We start from the raw sequence: 20,199 nt of genomic DNA, 5'->3' as shown, positions 1-20,199 counted from the left end.
AGAGATTTTAAGGAGTCTACACCATCTAGAAATGAAGGGCATGTAGGTATATTCTGAATGAGGGGCTTATGAAAAATGCCAATGATTATTATTATTATTATTATTATTATTATTATTGTTGTTGGTAGAAGTAGAAACAGTGTTTCATTCCATCTACCACTACACTTACTACCTTCAACCTTTGTCACAAAAACTCGTTTTATAATTAAGGTCAGTTCAGAATCTTAGAACACAACGTGGCCTACACAGATAAGTTGCAATGTTGCAATCTAGACTTTGCACTTTACTATACCATAAGTATCGTAGCTCTCTTTCCCAGCTTAAGATCCCACAGGATTCTGTGTTTCACAGCTGTACCGCCCTTATACAAGTTTGCCATAGTACATTTTCATGGTCATTTTACAGTTTTTATAGGCTTTTCCCATGGTTATACATTTACCATCTTTTACCATTGTTTGTCATGTTTTTTTAAATATTCTTTACCATACCTCTCTGGGCTTTACAATGCTAACCTATGCTTTACCATGCCTTCACTGTGCTTTATCACACTTTCCTTTGCTTTTACTGTGGGAAACTTTCATAAGGGGTACACTGAGGCCTGTGATCAGAGCTTGGAGATGATTCGTGAGGCATTCAAGACAGTTATCAAGTTCAGCACAAGTGTAGATAACTGTGGAGCCGTGGGAAGTGCTTGTAGTACAGAAAGTACATTATAGTGTATTATAAATACCTCTTTTAAAACAAATTATGAAAAAAAAAAATTGAAATGTTCTTCTATAAATAACCTAATTTTGGGGGCTGACAGTTTAAATACTAAAAAGAAAGCAGTAGTGTCTTCATATTTTACCATTGTTTGACATGTTTTTTTTTAATATTCTTTACCATACCTCTCTGGGCTTTACAATGCTAACCTATGCTTTACCATGATGCTTTCACTGTGCTTTATTACACTTTCATTTGCTTTTACTGTGAGAAACTTTCATAAGGGGTACACTGAGACAAACATTTAAAATTGTTGCAAAACCTATTCCTGGTTTTACACTGTAACCCTGGGGAGGCTTGCAGTATGCCACAGTTGAAATATAGATTGTATTGCAATGCAAGTTAATGCACTTTACTGTATACAGGATGATAAAGAATATCCTGTAAATGACATGGCCGACTGATAATATTACGGTTATCCATTAGTTCCCCATTAGTTCAGAAGATCCCCATTGCACACATAAAGGTTTTGCTTGTTAGTTCTGCTTGTTAGTTCTGCTTGTTAGCTGAATGTGTGGTATTTGTTTTTAAATACTACAGTTACAACATATGTCTGTTTACATTAGATGCACTAGTCGTTATCAGTGAAATGATAGTTGCTGTTATTGATGTAATCTTTTGTACATGGAGTTACATTTGTGGTAATGGGCTCAGCAGATGCTTTCGGTTCCATGTTTTAAGCAGGCAGTCTGGCAGCCCTTAAATTCGGCCTATGGGGGTTAATTCCTGCCTAAACAGTTCTCATGCAGCACAGAGTTTGGATGTGTGTACTTCTAACTCTGTAACTACCTTTGACAGGTTTTGGCTTGAGAGTAAATGGTATAGTATCAAAAAGGGAGTCTATGAGGCTGATAACATACAGGTACTATGGTTGGTAGAATAGGTCAGTACTTTGATGTGATCATGGTTAGAACAGATTCCTCAAGCTGCCATATGAAAAGTCAAGATAGGGAACCTGGATGGACGTTGACATCTGAGATGCTGTGACTCACTTAGCGAGTAGAGGCCCAGAGGAGATTCAGTCATGTATTAGCACTAGCAGTTTCAACAGTGAGTCTATATGCAAGTACTCTATATAATACTGATTCTAAATGCACTGATACTTCATTCATACAGGTAACTTCAAATAACCTGGAGTAAAATTATTAAGATGTAAATTCACAATTCTTACATTTCAAATGTTACTCTACAGTACTAAAATGCTGAAACTTCTAAGAAGGAATCAAGACAAAGACTGATTGTCACAGGTTAAAAAAGGATGCACTGGGAAACCTGCTTCCGTATCTGCAGGAATTCATTCCGTTAGTTATTTATTATTCCCCAATGGAGGGGAGAATATCCCAGCCAAAGTTCCCTTTGGTAGTACATTTACTCTTCACATGTGTGTACTTTCACATTAATATTGTATGCTTCATTGAAAAATCACTGAGCAGGTCCCTTTAAAATTGCTGTTGAATAATGTATTGCATGGGTATTTGTCAGCTATTTAATGCAAACCTTTGCTCCTTACCCCCAATTTATCTAGTTAAAGAAACATGTGTCTTGATTTGAGTAACCACTTCTGCAGAGTGTCCAGCAGGCTGTGCTGAGGCCAACAAATCAAACCCCCACAGCAGTTTCTCTATCTACAGGAAATTGACGTTACAGTTGGGGAGCTGAAAAGTAAATGCACTTAACTCCAGAGCCACAAAATGAATTGTGTTTGCATTGAAACCCAGGTTGTGCAACTCCCTCCTGTAATTGTTTATCCAATTCAATGCGTGGTGCTGAGCTGTACTTCCTTTCTGCTCTCACTGGAGGAGCCAGGTCAATGGGTGTAATGAGAAGAAGTCTGGCTGGGAAATATAGGGCTTTCTGGAGGACAGGCAAGGCTTCTAAAGCTGTGAAAAGGTTTGAGGATTTTTAAAATGGTTTTACAGGCGGGGGTGGGGTGGGTTGTAACTTTGTTGTAAATTCCTCTGTCTGCAGCATTTCCTGTGGTTTAAGGAGTGATTGTTTTTTAGGGGAACTGAAGCAAACTTTGTGGGATAAGAGTGTTAGAGTTGAATGTTCCAGTCCTGCAGAACAGTGGGTGCTAGTTTAATTGTTATGTGTGTTTTTTTGGTATAAAGTGTATTTTTCTGATTCAGTCAATACTTCATTAGTTGCATTTTACTGTAGTATGGAATGTGTGATGACGTTTTTTATTATTATTATTATTATTATTATGTGGATGTTGATAACATCCTTATAAGCGTGTCATTTGCTTTAGACAGCATGAGAGAAAATATGGTTCAGTCCGTTAACACAAAAATTTGAATAGATTTGTATCATGTCTTATGTTTAGGTTACTGTGGGCACTGAAGTGTGAAAAAGTGATCAGCATGAAAAGACTGTCTAATGTTTCAACTAGCGATGGGTTTAGAAAGGGAGTTCTCTTTGTACTGTAATGTCCGGATCTAGTCTGAAACAAACAAGGAGTAAAAGAAGAAATAAAAGAGAAACAGTTAGGCAAGAGAATGGGCTACAATATACTGTTTAGAAATATGAATGATTTTAGGAAGTACAGTATTGCTTTTTGTATCACAGTGATAAATAAGGTGCTGCTTAGACACACTATTAAGCCAGACGGTTTACTGGTCAAACTGAAACTAGTGGGTTGATTATTGAATTACATACTTCACAGATTACTGCTTTCAGCAACAACAAAATCCCAGTGTAAAGTATGTTGAACAGTAATGCACATGGATCAGTTAATGCAATTTAAACTTAACCACTGTAACGTGATCAATATGCAATGTCATCAGTAAACTCGTGAGTTATATGAAACTGTTACAAATACTGTTTTAAAAAGCCAACAACTGTCTTATTAAAAAGCCAACAAAAGTTTTATATATGTTATTAATAAACTAAAACATTCTTTAAATCGCTCTGCTTTATAGGCATGTCGTGTGTTGTAAAATAGACCAGACTGACATAGTACAGCACCAGACATTGATAAATCAGCCTACGGTACTGTTTGTGAAGACTCTACTGCTTTCTTTTTAGTATTTAAACTGTCAGCCCCCAGAATTAGGTTATTTATAGAAGAGCATTTCAATTTTTTTTTTTTCATAATTTGTTTTAAAAGAGGTATTTATAATACACTATAATGTACTTTCTGTACTACAAGCACTTCCCACGGCTCCACAGTTATCTACACTTGTGCTGAACTTGATAACTGTCTTGAATGCCTCACGAATCATCTCCAAGCTCTGATCACAGGCCTCAGTCTGTGCGTGAACTTGCTTAACCATGCTTATTTTTTATATTAATCAAATCGCAGTCAAAGGGACAGACATTAAAAAAGGTCACAGTTTCTTGCTGTTTTGATTCCAGCCATGGCTGCTTCTGGAAACTACTGTATTCACAAGTATGTGACATGTTCAATCTCAAAAGTAGCCCTGGAAAAAAGATATTTCACTAGATATACTATTACATTAGCGGTTATTGTTTGGTCACTATTATTAGGTGAGCAGCAAGAAGGGGTCCACTTTCATTGACAAAGACACATTGTACATCACCTAAAGCATAATGTCTTTGTTTTCAGAATATGTCTGTTGTAGAGGTCACACCTGCAGAGGCATCCGAACATGGCAACATTTTATCAGCAGACTTTGGAATTGTGACATCTGGGAAATGGAGGGGGATTCATTCATGTTCATTCATGTTAAAAACTGTTTTTTTATCAGAAGTACACTATGTTCAAATTCCAATGTTTTTATGTTGCTAATATGTTGCCTGATACAATACAATTTCTAATTGCACATGAACAGACATTATTACAATACTGACATTATATTTTAAGTGCAACACTATTTGTCCCCTCTAAGGGTTCAATGGATAACTTTGACTGCATGTGTGTGCTAATTCAGGTTTTACCTTGTAGTCTATGGTATGTGTTTTTCTAGTCATGGATGGACAGCTGGTGCTCTGTGGTTCTTTGTTTTTTAGAATGGTAAATGATTAAATGAGTTGCATGTGGTTGCTAGTGAGCCTGTAATTGTTTCTATGCTGCGATACTGAGCCAACAAGGGCAGATTTTGGTCTGATGAAACCCCATGTGAAGAGCATGTAGTGAAGGTGGCTGTAAGTACAGTACAAACTCGTACGTCACACATTTTTGTAGATACAGTATCTGAAGAAAGCTATTGAAAATATCTGAATCTGGACATACAGGGGGGTCTTTCTGTCCATCGGTATGTCACACTTACATATCTGGAGAATCACTTATCCAGTTGTCATGAAATTTGGAATTAACATTATTTAGGCTGTTAGTGTATTTGATTTTGGGGATACTGTATGTGGAGGTGTTTGTCTGTGCACGTTCTGCATATATTGATCATTTCTTATCAATTTGAGATTGCCAATTCTTATTCTATACTATTGATCATTTCTTATCAATTTGAGATTGCCAATTCTTACTCTATACTATTGATAATTTCTTATCAATTTGAGATTGCCAATTCTTATTCTATACTATTGTGTACATGCTGTTAATATATGCCAAGGTCATCAACTGTTTAATCAATTTTGCATTTACAGCAGTGGCTGGGAATGTACTGTATGTCAGTGATATACTTGTTAGGTTTGTTCTGTGTTCTTTTCTGCAGTCTTTAAAAGGGAAAGTAATCACAGACACATTGTTTCCCTTGGCTTCCTGGACCACTTCAGCAATTTCTTTTTTTATTTTTACTTCCATGAGAACATCTGGTTAAATATTCCACCACTGAGTGAAAGATTCCGGGTGATGTATTACTTTTTTGGTCTTCTAGAAGGCTTTTTATACATTAGGTGTTACTGAGAATGCTGAATTGTTGTTTCCTGGTTACTGTTAAGTGCACGATGTAAGGCTTTTCCTAAAAGTAATTGTTCCAAATATGCACTGTCAATTGTAGTTAGACTACAGTTTAACTGCAGTCTAGCTATATATCATTTTTATTAAATAGGAGAAAAAAAAATCTATGAACTTATGAATAAAAAGTTTCATATATTACAATGTGTTGGTATTGTATATAACACATAGTTCTAGATTCTCAAAAAGTGAACCAGAAGTAAACGACTTTCCTTTCAGAAAAACATACTATGCTTTTGCTTTTGTTTTGCTAATAAAAATTGGGATAATCTTGATAATATTGCCCCTTTACTGTAGTTCGACAGTATATTAAAGTTTGTTAAAATCTGATATGGAAACCAAGACAAAATATACTGACTGAAGGAGAGAGTAAAGAAATTGCCGAAGCTGTAAAATCAATTGCATCATTTTAAAATGTCTACTAGGTACTTTGCTTTTCTTCTTGGGATAAATCACATACAGCTTACTTGAATTAATTGTTGGTGTAAGACTTAATTATTTTATATTAAGACCTAATTGTAGACAATGGATAACATTGAAAAGTCTAGTGTGGGAATGCACGGAAGTAACAAGCACAACAGCAGCAGGACTTCCTGTTTGTCCCTCTTGGCTGCTGAACAGTTTGGCAACACAGCAGAGTTAAAGAGGTCTGATAAGGATACAGACATGTGCATTCAAACAGCCATCTTCCTTAACCTGAGAGAGAACCATCCTTATAAGGAAATCCTTCACTATCAGTGTCTGTCTGCCATCAGCAACAGTACCTCCTAATGTGAGGAAGCATTCAGCTTTAGCCCTGGCAAGATGCCTCACCCTGCTCTAATTTTAGTACAATACCAGTGTAGTCTGACATCATTTACTGCCCCTCACTGACATACAGTGCTGTCCTAAAAGTCCAATCAAAACATACACACTGTGACCCGCGTAACTCCCTTGTTGTATACAGCACAGTTAAATCACATTTCTCAGATAGGGCTGAAAACCTCTGTTAACATTCAATAAGCATGTACACATTTGGTGGTGTGAAAACAAGGAATGTGATAAATACTACTCTTTTGATTCCTCAAGCTAGGACAACATGAGGGGAACAGGTTTGTCACAAGAGGATGTAGACTTGGAGGACAGTCTGCTTATAGAGATTAATCATGTTTAAACTTCTTGTAAAACTATGGTAATTGTGACATCGTGATGTTGCACGTTAAGATTAATTACAAACGGAAATAAAACTGTTTAGGATACTGCTGTACAGAATGCAATTGATGTGCATGTGATTGTATTTTAATTATTAGTTTGATTATTGATCATTTAATTTAGCTGTTAAGGAGGTACTGTACCGTATCTGTGTTGCTGTAGTTTCATGTACAGTACATGTATCCCCTTATAAAAGTTTACTTTTACAGTTTCACCATGCTTTTTCCAGTTACACTCTGCATTTACAACAGTTTGCTATGTTTCTACCATACCTTTCTGTGCTTTACAATGCTTACATTGTCTTTATCAAGGTAATTATATGTTTTTTTTAGGAAACTGGTATTATTTAATATATAAAAGCTTTGTTGACAAAACAACAATTTGAGACGTAAAAAAAGAAACTCTTCCTTAGATAGATATATTGGACTTTTTGGTGTTAAATGAGCTCTGATGATTTTATACAAACTGCCCAAACAGTAATTCTCAGTAAGGGAAAATTAGAATCCATTATTGATAACCTTTTTTTGTTGCAGGAATTCCATGGATGTGTAGGCTAAAGGAAGAGCTCTGTGATGTCGTTCTTTGGTTTGGACTGCCGAAAGAAGAAAGAAAAAGGTATGAATTACTGGCTTGTTTAATCGCACCACACAGCGTATGTGTAGGCCTGGTATCAGGAATACCCCTCACTGGTGCAGCAGTGTCATGACAGCTGTAAGACAGGTGGCTTGTTTACGAATATCCAGGACTCTTCTTCAGCAGTAACCTCCTGAAACTACAGCATGGACACTTTAAAATCTCTTCATTTTTTGCACACAGCTGTTTTCTTTGTGTTTGTTTTTTTAGTTATATTCCATTGCCAATGTTGTCCAGTAAAACTAAACTGCTTAACTGCCACATTGTTTTCCAATTCAAAAGGAAAGGTGTTATAATACAAATTCAGGCAGAGACGATTCACTAGAGTAAAGAATGCTGGTTTATTACTTTATCCCCCTTTGACAAAGTGATTCCTATTTATATGTCAGATAAATCATATAAACAGTCTCAGTATTTTGTTTTCGGATTATTTTTAATGTCCAGCACTGATAAATGGCTTTGGCAGAAACCTCATCACCAGTACAATCATTAAAACACAAAACATGGTATTGCGGTGTACAAAAGTGAAGCAACTGTTGACCCAAAAAACAAAATATGCAAAAAAAACAAAAGAAGAAAAAAACAAAGCACTGGTATTGTTAATGTATACTGTACGGTAATAAATAACAGATGTAGAGTAAATATTGGCTCCACATACAGTGTTGGAGAAAGAGTACAGAGGATTAAAATGTAGCCGATTGCTTTGCCGTATAGAAAGAAGGGCAGAGGGGTAAAGATGAAATGCTGGCTTGGCCCCTGATACAGATATTGTTGTTCACAAAATGCCTCATTTTGGAATTTACTGTATGTCTCACTGCATTGCAGAGGTAATGTTCATTTATAAGATGGACCACCCACGTACTGTGGTGTTCTTACTGTATATATTTGGATGGCTGGGTGAGACAAAAATTAGGCACACTTTTGTGTCCGTAAGTTTCTTTTCTGTGTTGCTAGTTTGTGAACAATAACAGTTGGTTCAAATTGTCCTTTGAAATAAAGCCCTGGATGAAACTGTCCCATTGTTTCAGAGGGGTCATGGCTGCAGTCCATCGTCACGTCGTATGTTTCGTACCAGACACAGTGCTACTGCGTACACAAACTTTGTTTAGATACCGTAGGTAAACAGTCATGATGATTTCATTTGATAGGGGGCAGTGAGATGAAACTAAGGCTTGGTTATCAAGCGCTTTGCTGTATACATAATGTCCACACTGAGCATTGAGAATATTTGTTATGAAAGAAAAGGAAATGTATAAAAGGTAGAAAATATAAATGCATTTTATAAGTGCACCTGTAATTGTTCTTGTGTTTGTTGGAGGGCAGGGGTGCAAAATGATATATTACAATGTGGCTCCTAGTGAAATTGAGCTTGATACCCTGCTTTATGAAGAGGCTTTCTTTCACATTTTCCTGCCTGGAACAAAACCACCACCACAAACAGGAAATGTTAACATCATTCAGCATTTCAGGAAGGACAGTTAGCCAGTTGAAATGAACTGTGTCTGAGCTTGCATGCTCAGCAGCACCTTACAGCCCTACGGTTTAAACTTCTCTTTTTCACTGATAACTGACCAATAACGTTGCGTCACCCCCTCAGTTTCATTACTCTCTTTTATTTAGATCTATACAAATAATCATACTTCTTATAATTTAAGGACTGATTTTCCAAAGCTGGCATACAGGATTTAAGGCTTTCAGCAACTTCACAGAAAGACTGTCCTACAATAATTAATTTAAATAGTTTGTCTCTTCTGATAATTAAATAAAAAAATGGAACAGCATATTTGATAATTGGCTGGTCTATGTTTCTTACACTACTGAAGCAGTCGGCAGCTTTGAGTGGAGTTATCTATTCTAGACCTCTATACAGGGTTAAGATGTTGCACTACAGGTTTTGAAACAGTTTATTTTTTATACATTGAAGTTTAAAAATAAGAAAAATAACATTCACATGTTTAAAAGCAATACAGGATGTGTGATAAGAATGCACAGTGAAACCTTAACTTCAAATAAACAGTGCATTTACCGTATAATCACACATATACGCTCATGTGCACTTTACACAAATATAGGTGCATGTGTTTATGTGTGGGAGTGATCAAACCAACAACTTGGGTAAAAGCAAGTGATCTAATTGAACCTACCATGCTTCTTGTGTTGAGGTCACACACAGCAGAACAAACTCTGGGATGAAATATTAATTAAGGTGCTGGTCTTTAGCTGTAGCAGCATTAACAATTCCAAAGAATAGAAACGGTATAGTTTCTGTTTCCTATTAATAATTGATAACACTGCATATTACTCCAAACCATCAGTTCACTTTATCAGCTGTTGTTTTTTTTGAAAGGCTGCAAATAGACATTTAATAGATTAAATGTTTAAATCTTTTGTTTAAGGGTCATACACATTTTTGATTTAGTATTTATAGTCCTCTCTATTTGAATGTTGTGTTTATAAAAAAATACAAATAAAACCCCATACATAACTGAATTTCAGTGGTTCAGAGTGCATCAAGATATTATAAACGATTAAACGCTTACAATGTAAAACATTTTCTTTTTTTTTAAATTTGGAATCGGCAAGTATTTTTCTCATTTTCTCCCCAATTTGGAAAGCCCAATTCTTTTCTTATTACAACCCGGCTCACCGCTGCCACCCCCGCGCTGACTCGGGAGAGACGAAGACAGAACATGCGTCCTCCGAAACGTGTGCCGTCAGCCGTCCGCTTCTTTTCACTCTGCAGGCCCGCCATGCAGCCACCTCAGAGCTACAGCGCAGGTGGACCACGCAGCTCTGGGCAGCTTACAGGCAGGCTTGCAGGCACCCGGTCTACAGGGGTCGCTGGTGCGCGGTGAGCCAAGCACACCCTGGCCGACCTAAGCCCTCCCCACCCGGGTGGCGCTCAGCCAATTGTGCGCCACCCCCTGGGATCTCCCAGTGGAATAGCCTGGACTTGAACCGACGACCTCCAGGCTATACGGCACATCCTGCGCTCCACGCGGAGTGCCTTTACCGGATGCACCACTCAGGAGCCTCCCAATGTAAAACATTTTAGATTAAATAAGATGCCATTCTGTTTAGGGTTTTCATTTTCGTGTACCATTGAAACCTTTAAACCTCTAGTCTACAGCCTGACTTTTTTTATTTGCATTTCATTAAAATGTAATAACAGGGAAAGGCACATAGTGATTGGCTGGAATGGTTCAAGCTGCTGTGCTCCATGATTGGGAGTCTTGTCTTCCACCCTGCACTGCACCAAGAACATGTTTCTTGGTCTCTGCTGTGCTTGTTATCACTTTTATGATCCATTCTGTAATTCTAACATTGTATTCAGCTTCCAAATGACACCCCATATCCAATGCTTTTCTGCTTTCATTTCTAAATAGTGTTCACAAAAAAGCATTAGAGATGGAGTGCCAAGGTTTCAAAGTCTACACAAAGGAATGGATTGCAGCCTGTGCTTGTATTTCACTACACAGCACATTGGCATGCAGAGTTTAAATGATCCACTGATCCAAATCCAAATCAGACCCTTGTTTATAAGATGTAAAACCCCCAAACCATCGCCACAGTTTCTATTAACAAATAACTGTGTGGGGTACATGGGTTAATACCACTTAATAATTCATTTGAATTTCACAGTGTTTCATTGAATTTCAACAAAGAATGCTTTGGTTTATGTTTCAGAGGAAGAGAGGCACCTACGAGCAAATGATAGAGAATTCAATCTAACATTCCAGTATGCGGTAAGTTGAATTTGTTAAACAATAACCAACAGTTCACGGCGGTTCCATCTACTGTATTCTTCTTCCCTGTTTTATATCTTTTGGGAGGCAAATTCATCTTGCTCACCAATAATTGCTGGGCTTCAGCAAATTCAAAGGTCTTGTAAAAGAAAGTTATTGGCAGCTTTGGGACAATGAAAATACAATTGAGGTTTGGGAAGTTGTTAAGTTGTCCAGTATTTCAAAGCATCTCCAAGATATTGCTAAAGAAATATCAGATTACAGTATTGTAGGAAGCCCCATTCAGCGTCATTACGGTAAACTGTTTTTATCTTGTATGGTTTAAATGACTCATAGTGTGGTCTTTGTGTGGGAAAGCTCATTTTAACCCCATTCAGCTGCTGCTGCTGCAAAACACTAAATGAAAATTAAATGTTGAATCAACTCTGCACTGTTTCAGTCATTTTCATGTCAATGGCATCCTCATTTCTAAAGAGCTATCTGGCCTTGACCAGGTTTGAAACTTTGCCATGTTTTCTTCTTGTTGTTTTGAAGTTTCACTCTTGTATAAAAGGCTGTATTGTTGTTCTGTACATGTTGTTAACACTGGAATCCTAGAGGTCTGGACTGGCTGTTGGAAGTGGCTGTACTATCTGATTTTTAAAACAAAGCTTTTTCAACGTCCTGTATGTTTCCGTGAATAAAGAAAATAACTACTGCATCCAGCCGCTTGTTTAAAAGATTTTCAGAAATCTTAGACTAAGTTATTCCACTGATCAGGATGGCCGAGTGACAGATGAGCCACCAAAAGGGACAAGTGGGTTGTTTACGACAAAATAAAAACAACAACATAAAAGCAGTATTTTGTTTATACAACCAGTCAATATTTGTAAAAGAATGTAGGCTGTGTTTGAAACTTAATCAAGTGGAATCTGGAGAATTAGATCAAACTCTACCCTCTGCATCTACTTTGCAACATAGGGTAACTGAAAGTGTGTTTGGGAAAAATAGGTCTTTGGAAGGATACATTTATGGTGCAAATTTGAATTTGTTAATGTATGTAATATAAAAATGTACCATTGTACACTGTAACAGTGCCTTTACATGGATATGAATGGCTTTCTGTTTCTACAGTCCAGATATTGACCTACAATAGATACTTTTGCAACCACATTTAAAAAAACGGAATTGCTGCAATGATGTAGGCCTACTGTACAGTACTGTAAATTAGATTATAGATATGTTTTTCTATTAGGAAAATACATTGAAATATGATTTTAATAATACATCAGTTTGTTTTGTTAGGTGTTTTTTATGATAGTGTTCAAAGTTGACACAAAGATATTGTACTCCTTACCTAATTAAACTGAAAAATAAATAAATAATCAAAAACCGTGAAATCATTAAATCAATAACTGTGTAATACCACTATGAAGGCTCTGAATTCCACACACCTCTGAAAACAAGATGCCATTGTGATGCGTTTTATTTTCCTGGTGACATATTTGAGCACTTATGTCATGGTTTGGTTTAAGCATGGGTTTAAAAGGCATGAGAAGGGTGAACCTACTCTGCCTGGAGGGGATGCGTTTCTATTGTGGTTGTACTTTAAATTAATTCCAGCTGCTGGTGACATAGTCTGTGAAATAAAAAAAGAATGCTACTTCCTTAAAACTGATTCTTTATTGTAGTGGGAGCAACTTCATTAACAGCTTTACAGGAATAATGCAGTTTGAGGTTTTATTGCCTTGCCGTTGCTCCAGGTGATTTCTTCTGAGAAGGTCCTCTGTTGGCTGCTCACATTACAGTGCCCTTGTTTCATGGGCGTCTTGTCCAGAGTATCTTGAATATGATAATGTTTATAATAATACAGTATAATGTTTTATGTTGTTGATCCCTGGAGCCAGCATTAAACTTCAGCCATCAACACCAGGCAGAAGGATATCTACATCATCACATGGAAGGAAACGCAAATGGATGGAGACACAGATGGATCACATTAGTTTACTGTAAAACTATGTCTTAGTTGGTGCTTTTCTTCGCGAGAGCCGAGTTCAAATCAGCATGAAGTTTTAACATCTACTCTCGTAATGGAAATCATGTGATTTGTGTTCAGCATTAAAGGGTATATAAGGACCTTTTTATTTTATTGTGTTCCCATGTGTTGCTAGAACTGGTGTGTGTATTGTTTTAATTTTTTTTTTTTTACATTTTGACCACTTTTTAAATTTTTTAAATTGCATTCCCTGCCTCAAGATGGCTTCACATGTACCTGCATGGACCTCTCAGAACTACATTTCCTATCATCCTCCTGCTCATTGGTAAATCCATCTCAGTTACATATGTGAGCAGGAGGATGATGGGAAATGTAGTTCTGAGAGGTCCAGGCTGGGATACATGTGAAGCCATCTTGAGGCAGGGAATGCAATTTAAAAGTTTAAACAAGTGGTCAAAATGTAAAAAAAAAAAAATACACACCCCTTACGTAAACAGTTGTAGCAACACATGGGAACATGTAAGACAATAAAATAAAAAGGTCCTTATGTACCCTTTAAGCAATGTAATGCTACTGTCTGCTGGTCACCTTGACAGGTCACCTCCTTTTAAATAATGAATAAATGACCCAGTATGGTCTATATTGTCACAGGATATGTAATCTAAGACATTCTCAGTTGTTATGCAGGAAATATTACCCATGTCAGTAATAGAGACCACATGGCATGAATCCACAACATGGATCAGTGCTATTCTAACCCTCAAAAAGTATAACACACCGACCAAGGAAGAAAATATGAATTCATGAAACCCAAGAAAAATATTTGTTCAGAAAAGGCTTGTCAATGTATTAAAGCAAAGCATTTTTTGTTGCAGGAATTGTTTTGTACATACACTATTAAGTCTCCAGTCTAATGTTTGCATCTCAGTTAACATACAACAGAAGTCCTGTGGTGCATTGCATGCACATTTTTCATTTTCAGCAGAGAAGGATTAAAGAATAAAAAAATGAAGAAACTCCTTACAATAGCTATGGGATGGCATGGGATTTGCATTAGTGAAACACTGAGTGAATTACCGTAGAATGTTTTTTGTTAGAAAGCATCCAAACATGTGGCATTCCAGCCTGTGAAGCAAAGCAACAGGACACCACCTACAGTGCCTATAGTAAGTATTCACCCCCTTAGGCATTTTCACAGGTTGTCGTGTTACAACCTGAAATCTTGATGCATTTAAATGGAATTTTTTTCCTTTGATTTACACAACCTACTCAACACTTTCAATGTGTGGAGAAATGGGGGGTGAAAAAACAAATCAATTAAAAATAAAAACCTGAAAAGTCTTCATTAGATAAGTATTCACCCCCTTTGCTATGACACTCCTAAATAAGCTCAGGTGCAACCAATTGCTATCAGAATTCACACAGTAAGTTAAATGGAGTCCATGTGTGTGCAATAAAAGTGGTTCACATGATTTCAGATTAAATACATCTGTCTCTGTAAGGTCCCACAGTTGGGTAGTGCATTCAAAGCAATACTACCATGAAGACCAAGGAGCTTCCAAAACAACTCCGGCACAGATCAGGGGAGGGGTATAAAAAGATTTCAAAGGCATTGAATATCCCTTGGAGCACAGTCAAGTCGATCATTAACAAGTGGAAGGTACACGGGACCACCCAGAATCTGCTTAGAGCAGGCCGTCCTCCCAAACTGAGCAGCCGGGTTAGAAGGGCATTGGTCAGAGAAGCCAGCAAGAGGCCAATGATTTACCTCTTCAAAGTGTTGAGTAGGTTGTGTAAATCAAAGGAAAAAAAATCCCATTTAAATGCAGCAAGATTTCAGGTTGTAACACAACAAACTGTGAAAACGTCCAAGGAGGGTGAATACTTACCATAGGCACTGTACTTTACCCTAGAGGTGAATTGGTACGTTGATAAGATAACAGTTTTTACTGTGGAAAGCAAGGACAGAATTGCAGGTGCGATATTTACAAGCCTTTTATCTCTATTAGTAAGATGGAAAAATACTGTAGCCCTATTCTGGGAGACTATCAAAAAAAAAAAAAAAATACACGTCATTAGTGGCATTGTGTTTTTTCCTCTGGGTATTTATATTTTCACTTTGAGGGGGTCCCCTCACATTAGAGGCTGACACTGTTTCTGTATGTTACTGTATTTAATCCCAGCAGAGCTCTTGCTTTGGTGCTAAATCTCTTAAACGTCCTAAGGTGCAGTTAGCAATTACAGTAAAGCAAGGTGACGGATTGTGGCAAAGTGGCTTGAAGTGCGCAGGTGTAGAGGTGATGCAGTGCTCAAACAACGACAACAAACAGTGTGGACGGTCCAAACAGTTCTTAATTGTTTTCACGGTTTAGTACCATTAAAGAATAATGCTGGCAACTGCACAGCAATGTGTAGCAGCACAGCTAAGCAAAACAGGGTTTCAGTCCCGAAATAATAATACAAGAATGCAGGCCGCAGCTCCGCGTCCTTTCTCACGGTGCTCCAGTGCTGGTGGTGAATACAAAATTATTTTGTGACTCTGCAGTATTTGGAATCCGGGTTTTAATGCTGGCTGGAACAGCGACAGCTCCTGGTTGTTAGCCATCTTCTAAATACAAATAAATAGTGATTAACAAAACAAATACAAACACTCACTGTTTAGTTTTATGGTTCTTTCAGCGCTCCTTTTTGCAACCATAACAAAGGAACAGATCGCTCGGCTACACACCCTGATATACCTTCAGTCACGTCTCCTCCAATCCATGACTGACACATCGCCTACCGCAGTAAGGGGCACTGACTTCTAGTATTGTTACTCCGCTCCCTTTCTGGATGTCTGACTTCCGACTGACCCTGGAATGAACTGTCAAACCATCCAGTCCGAAGCACACTGTTCCTGTTATACCGCGCCCTCTCAGGTCGGGAGGGAGATTGTTGACTAGGATTCATTTGCTCTCTGTCACACGGATGTTATGCCAAGAGTTCACAGAGAGACATATGCATGTGATGATAAGCAGACACAAAGCAAGACGAACAGTATTTTCCTTCCTTCACAAAGTAAGTAAGTCATGGGGGTCATTGTTACACAGACAGAATAGTTCCTATGGAAGGATAGTGGAAAACCCCATGTCGTCGACAGCCATCAAAAATGGGCCATTCCTATGGTCTGATTTGGATATGAACTTGGTTACTATTGTTTCTTTGAGGAAATATTTTAAACAGAGTAAGTAGGTCATGCCCTCTGCTGTAAGACTCAGTGCAGATTCTATTGGCTGTGTAAGGTAGTAGCTGCAGTACCAGAATATATATATATATATATATATATATATATATATATATATATATAATATTTAGCTCAAAGAGCCAGCTTCCCTCTTTTATTTTATTTTCTCCTCTTTTTTATATAGCTCTTTCTGAAGGTATAGACAGTCATCTAAAAGGTTGACATTGTTTGTTCAAATGGGTATGCTATTCAGCTGTGGCCAAAAGTTCTGCATCACCTAGAATTTTAGGATTCAGACATACTGAAAAAAAAAACAAACAAAGAAAAACAACCTAGTTTTAGATCATTTATTTCACATAATGTAATCAAGCAACTACAAAATGATATCGCAAAAGTCTACCGGAAGCCATAATAGTTGTACAGTATTTGAAATGCCACATTTTTCAATTTTTGTCAGTTTTTCGTTAAGTATATGGAAAACTACAAAGCAGTATGTAATTCAACAGGTTAAAGTAACATTATACAGCAGGTTTCATTCGATTTTATGAAGCAAAATTTGTTAATTCTATAGGGTGATGCAAAACATTTGGCCACAGCTGTAGATTCCATGAGGGTACCTGATGGAACACAATACAGCTTTCTGGTTCTCATGGAAATCCTATTAGTTTATCTTGCCTATTTATAGCATCTCATGTAGCATTGAATAGTATTTTTTTAAAATAATTATTATAAATAGAAGAAAATGGCACCCATGATAATCATATGATCTTCCCCTGAAAACTCTTCGTAAGGGCAGCTGTTTGCTTTGTAATTTGAACTGTGTAGAATCCTCACTTTGCATACAGTATTGCAACCCATGGAAAAGTCAGCCTTGTGTTACAGCACCTAATATGCGTATTACCTTACAGCATCTTACTAGTACTTGACTGTGTAAGAGATCATCCAAAGCACAGCATAATCTGTTGCAGTGGTCATAAGTTTACCCCTGTCTGTTTACCCCTGTTTGTTTATAAGGAGACAATTACAAGTTACAATTGCATAACTTTGAAACAACCAACTCAGAGAGAGCTAAAGAGCCCTATTCAGTTGATCCAAATTGTGGCAGATCTAAGTATCACCACTGTTTAAATTTATGAAAGGGTTCTAAACATTATGGTGCACCATAATTGCAATTAGCATGCACTTTCATGATTTCCATATTTACTATTGCAATTTTATTCATTATCGCATGAAATAGTGGGCATAGTATGGCACACACTGATTTTATTGTGCCACACTATGGTAATCAGAATGAATATGTGATGTGTATGATAATGCATGATAATGTATTTAAATGAGGCACCCCGCTCTGAATAATGAGATAAGCGATAATTAGTTTGTTTGGAAACCAGGCTTTAACCACTGATAGGCGCACTATTTAAACCTATTTTTCTGGGCTGAAATCTATCTGGCATCATGGAAGCATTACTTGCATTCAGAGGCCGTATGGGAAGGATCCAAAGAGCTACAGAAAATGAATGAGTTATGAATTGAAACGGAAGATTTCGTCTTTACAACTTGAAATTTTGTGTTTGAAAAAACTAACTAAATTATTTTGCAAAATGTCTAAAACCTGTTCCTGTTCCACACCGAACACGAGGAACGGGTCTGTTTGTTAGTAATAGAGTGGTTAAATAAAACACTTTTAATTCTTAAATCAGATTACAGTTTTACCTTAAGATGTATAATTATGAAATACACCTTTTAAAAACAATTCAGTGGTTTGTGTCGTTTGTAACTTACCTGGTTGTGAATCATCTTTACGTCCCGTGGTGTTAGTGACGCCCTGCACACCTTGTTGTTTTGGGTTGAAGATGTTCTCAATTTTCTTTTCCATGCTGGTCAGTTCCACCTGTTTGGACCGTCCTCCTCCTGTGCATGTTGCCACAGACGGTTCTGAGCAATCTTTTTCTTTTCAGCTCAGTCCATTTGTTTTTAGCATGTCTACAGCTCTTTGGCTGTGACCCAGAGCATTGACTAGAATTTCTAACTCCTCTGCGTGCAGTTTTAGTTTGCGTTGCTTCTGCCTGTCCCCTGCGGAGGGCTGTATCTGTTGATCGCTCATTTTTCGGTCAATGTAAGCCATCTCCACCTTTCACAATAAGCCACTGACAAAAAGATACACCTGTTGTGTGCACGATATGGTATGTAAATTAGCTTAATAGTGTGCGTGGAAATGAATGCGTTCTCTGTTAGTAAATGGGGCAGTAAATTTAGATTTATGGTGCGCGTTAGGCTCACTACTTAATGTGCACGTTACAGCTACATTTAGTGCCCTTTCATAAATGAGGCCCTTTGTGTACTAAGGTTATCAAAACAGCATGCAAGTCTCTGTGGTTATGTATAGAATTGCCTTTAGGGCCAGAGATGTAGTCAAGAGATCTGCATTTTGAATATTGTATAGTTATCATAGGAAATATAGATATGTATATACAGTATTATACAGGCCTACTGTATGCAAATTATTCTCAATACTTGTGAATATTTTACATGCATACCACATTTACTTAATGGTAGTAATTGTCAATTGAAGCATTTTGCAATCACAAGATAGAAGTGAATAATACTTTTTGGCACCTCAGTATGTGGTTAAAATGCTGCTACAAATACCACCCACTGTATGGTTGAAAGGCATGGTAAACACTTGTTTGAGGGAGAGTTGTTAGATATGTGATTACAAACATTTTTACATAGAATATAACAACTTGGGAGATTGCTGCATGTGTGTATCATGTTGAAGGTTTAAATGGTTTACTGAGGTTTTTTCCCCACAGACGAATGCCATTAAAACCTCGAAATACAATTTGTTTACATTCCTGCCAATGAACCTTTTCGAGCAGTTCCAAAGGATTGCCAATGCCTACTTCCTCTTTCTGTTGATTTTGCAGGTAAGTCAAATTACAGTTTTCTACACACTCTGCCTTTTTGTGCCCAGGTGTTTGGGCTGGCAGTTGAATAGGAATATCCCCAATAATACCCCACACTGTAAATGTAATAACACACTGTGAGCATGTTTATTTAGTGTTTAAAACCATTTCTGTGTTTTCTGGAATGTATCTTCCACTGCCCTCCAGGTACTATAGCATTATGTAGGAGATTGTGTATTTTCATAAATCATTTAACCAGCATGCAAGCTTTCATTATCGAGTTACTTATTTTAGGGTTTTTTATGTATACTGTGTTTGTGTGTGTGTGTGTGTGTGTGTGTGTGTGTGTGTGTGCGCATATCCTTTTCTGGGTGTATTTTTTAACGAAAAAACTAAAGATGGTTTTAATCCAAACATTAAAAATGTGCCTTTGTCGTGCATTGATTAATAAATCACTTTTCTTTTCTTTTAGCTGATCCCAGAAATCTCCTCACTGTCATGGTTCACTACAGTTGTGCCCCTGATGCTAGTATTGACTGCGACAGCTGCCAAAGATGCCATCGAGGATTTTGTAAGTTAAATTGTGCAGTGTGTAGTGTTATATTGTTGTACTGCACATTTCAGCATAATTGTAGATTCAGTATTTTGGTCTCTGTGTTACAGTCATGCCAAAATGAGTCTCGGTTGTTTCTTTTGCAAATGTTTCCCTTGTTTCTTATTAAAATAGTACGCTAGATAGATCGATTGAGATTGAGTTTCTATGCCCAGACACAATTTAGAGGAGGATTATTGTAGTTTAGTTAAAGTGCAGTTTATTTAGAGTTCCAGTTCATTGTGACTGCGGTGCGACTACAATCTACTGGAGTTTTTAATTAAATAAAACACTCCCC

General features: G+C 37.3%; 1 protein-coding gene across 5 annotated transcripts in view; it reads left to right on the top strand.

The window, feature by feature from the left end:
* LOC117404119 (phospholipid-transporting ATPase ID-like) overlaps nt 1-20,199 on the top strand; it is a 46,477-nt gene that overhangs the window by 5,434 nt on the left and 20,844 nt on the right. For 3 of the 5 annotated variants that reach the window (XM_059029818.1, XM_059029718.1, XM_059029673.1), the window contains 4 exons: nt 7,360-7,441; nt 11,147-11,205; nt 19,217-19,330; nt 19,782-19,880. In XM_059029818.1, the coding sequence (XP_058885801.1) occupies nt 7,399-7,441; nt 11,147-11,205; nt 19,217-19,330; nt 19,782-19,880 (315 nt within the window). In that variant the 5' untranslated portion in view covers nt 7,360-7,398. Of the gene's footprint in view, nt 1-2,426; nt 2,653-2,749; nt 2,830-7,359; nt 7,442-11,146; nt 11,206-19,216; nt 19,331-19,781; nt 19,881-20,199 lie in introns of those variants that run through there. The other 2 variants (XM_059029648.1, XM_059029766.1) reach the window with 2 other exon arrangements.

Source organism: Acipenser ruthenus, chromosome 1 (genome assembly GCF_902713425.1).
Source record: "Acipenser ruthenus chromosome 1, fAciRut3.2 maternal haplotype, whole genome shotgun sequence".
NCBI classification, from domain to species: domain Eukaryota; kingdom Metazoa; phylum Chordata; class Actinopteri; order Acipenseriformes; family Acipenseridae; genus Acipenser; species Acipenser ruthenus.
Note: the sequence above shows the minus strand (reverse complement) of the source record. Positions and strands in the feature narration are given on the sequence as shown.